This window comes from Ciona intestinalis, unplaced genomic scaffold (genome assembly GCF_000224145.3).
Source record: "Ciona intestinalis unplaced genomic scaffold, KH HT000043.2, whole genome shotgun sequence".
Taxonomy (NCBI): Eukaryota; Metazoa; Chordata; class Ascidiacea; order Phlebobranchia; family Cionidae; genus Ciona; species Ciona intestinalis.
The window spans coordinates 69,913-71,671 of NW_004190365.2; the positions used below are offsets into that span (position 1 = coordinate 69,913).

Sequence of the window (1,759 nt, forward strand, 5' to 3'; positions counted from 1 at the left end):
ACAAGTTACATGTATGTAACTTATTTATCCTCGCATGGTGGGGCCAACGACAGTCGTTATAACACGGGTGTTCTGTTTCATACACCTCGTGCCCGCTTACAAGCTACCATGTATGTAACTTGTTTATCCTCGCATGACGGGGCAACGACAGTCGTTATAACACGGGTGTTCTGTTTCATACACCTCGTGCCCGCTTACAAGTTACCATGTATGTAACTTATTTATCCTCGCATGGTGGGGCAACGACAGTCGTTATAACACGGGTGTTCTGTTTCATACACCTCGTGCCCGCTTACAAGTTACCATGTATGTAACTTATTTATCCTCGCATGGTGGGGCAACGACAGTCGTTATAACACGGGTGTTCTGTTTCATACACCTTGTGCCCGCTTACAAGTTACCATGTTTGTAGTGATTGTTTTTTAGGGATTGGAGCAATTGCTGTTAAGCGTCTTGCCCAAGGACACATATGCACACAATGGTAGCAGCGACAAAGCTTCAAGTTTTTTTTTATTTCCTAATCTTTTCTTGCCATTACATTATATTTGCTTTAATTAAATGCAACATAATATGAGTTAATTTTATTGTATATTAGTTTACTTTAGTATCAATATTTTAATTACCCTTCTCTAGTAGTTGATACATTATAACAAACCAGCCTCTCACCTGATCCGATTTATAATACGCAAAACGATCCTGTTTTAAAATGAAATATCTTCGTTTCCAATTTTTTCGCTGTGGAAATAAATAATGTTTGATGTTCATAAACTGACCAAGATTTATCAAACATTGTGTTCTGTTACAGCAACTACCAGGCACTATGCGGAATTATGCAAAAATATATATATATATATTTTGAAAGTTTCTTTATTATATTTTTTTATTTTTCTTTATTTTTTGTCTACCATTTGGCAAGATTTTATCACAGACTTTATAGTATAAAAAAAATTGTTTTATACACGGGGGGAGAATTGAATGTGTTACTGTCGCAAGCACCTAAACCTCCTCTCATGTTATAACCTTTAACCCTATACACCTACTCACCACATGTCCTTGCTTGATGGCCCACCCCTGCTTTATAATCTTCGAACCAACGTTGGGGAATTGAAAATGTTGGTCGGGGTGGGTGAGGCTGGTGGGGGAAGTTGGCTCGTCTTGTTTCTGTAGGGGGGTGGGTTAAAGTGGGGGAGGGGTTAAAGATAAACATTGAATGTTATAAACTTTTGGCAGGTTTAAAACATAAAAAAAATCACAAAGTTTTTTTAAAGATTTACAAAATGAATTTCTACAAATAGTATTTCCTCCAAACCACTAAGTATTATTTACGACAACTTTTATAACCAACCAAGACATAGAAATATAATGTGGCTCACCACTACTTGGCCATCTAGTGTGCACTTCTTCTTAACGACGACCCCTCCAACGATCTCGGTTCGATACGTGAACGTTTGTTCGGGGTCGATACTCGCGTCTAACGAGGTTTGGCTCCCTGTGGGGTCGCGCCATGGGATGATGCCCGGGGCTGGTGGGAGGGGGCCGGGGGTTCGGATCGCTTCGGGGGGGACCTGGGTGAAAAGGCGGTGTGGGGTTATATTATGGCTGGGTGGGGTGACGTAATTTTAAAAAATCTGTGGTGAGATTACTGAAAATGCAGTTACTCTAGATTTTTAGTATATTGCATTCACCACATTAATCACTGAGGTTCCCTATGTAAGACAACTATGAGTGTAACTGTATTTAAACAATGTCCCCCCAGATT

The 1,759-nt window shown here is 39.7% G+C and overlaps 1 protein-coding gene across 3 annotated transcripts in view; it reads right to left on the reverse strand.

Annotated features, from left to right (window-relative positions):
• The window catches only part of LOC100176953 (pleckstrin homology domain-containing family A member 2), an 11,308-nt gene that overhangs the window by 5,379 nt on the left and 4,170 nt on the right, over positions 1 to 1,759 (reverse strand). For all 3 annotated transcript variants that reach the window (XM_026837981.1, XM_018815187.2, XM_026837982.1), the window contains exons 4-6: positions 1,374 to 1,565; positions 1,045 to 1,161; positions 667 to 735 (exon numbers count right to left, since the gene is read on the reverse strand). In XM_026837981.1, the coding sequence (XP_026693782.1) occupies positions 667 to 735; positions 1,045 to 1,161; positions 1,374 to 1,565 (378 nt within the window). The remainder of the gene's footprint in view (positions 1 to 666; positions 736 to 1,044; positions 1,162 to 1,373; positions 1,566 to 1,759) is intronic.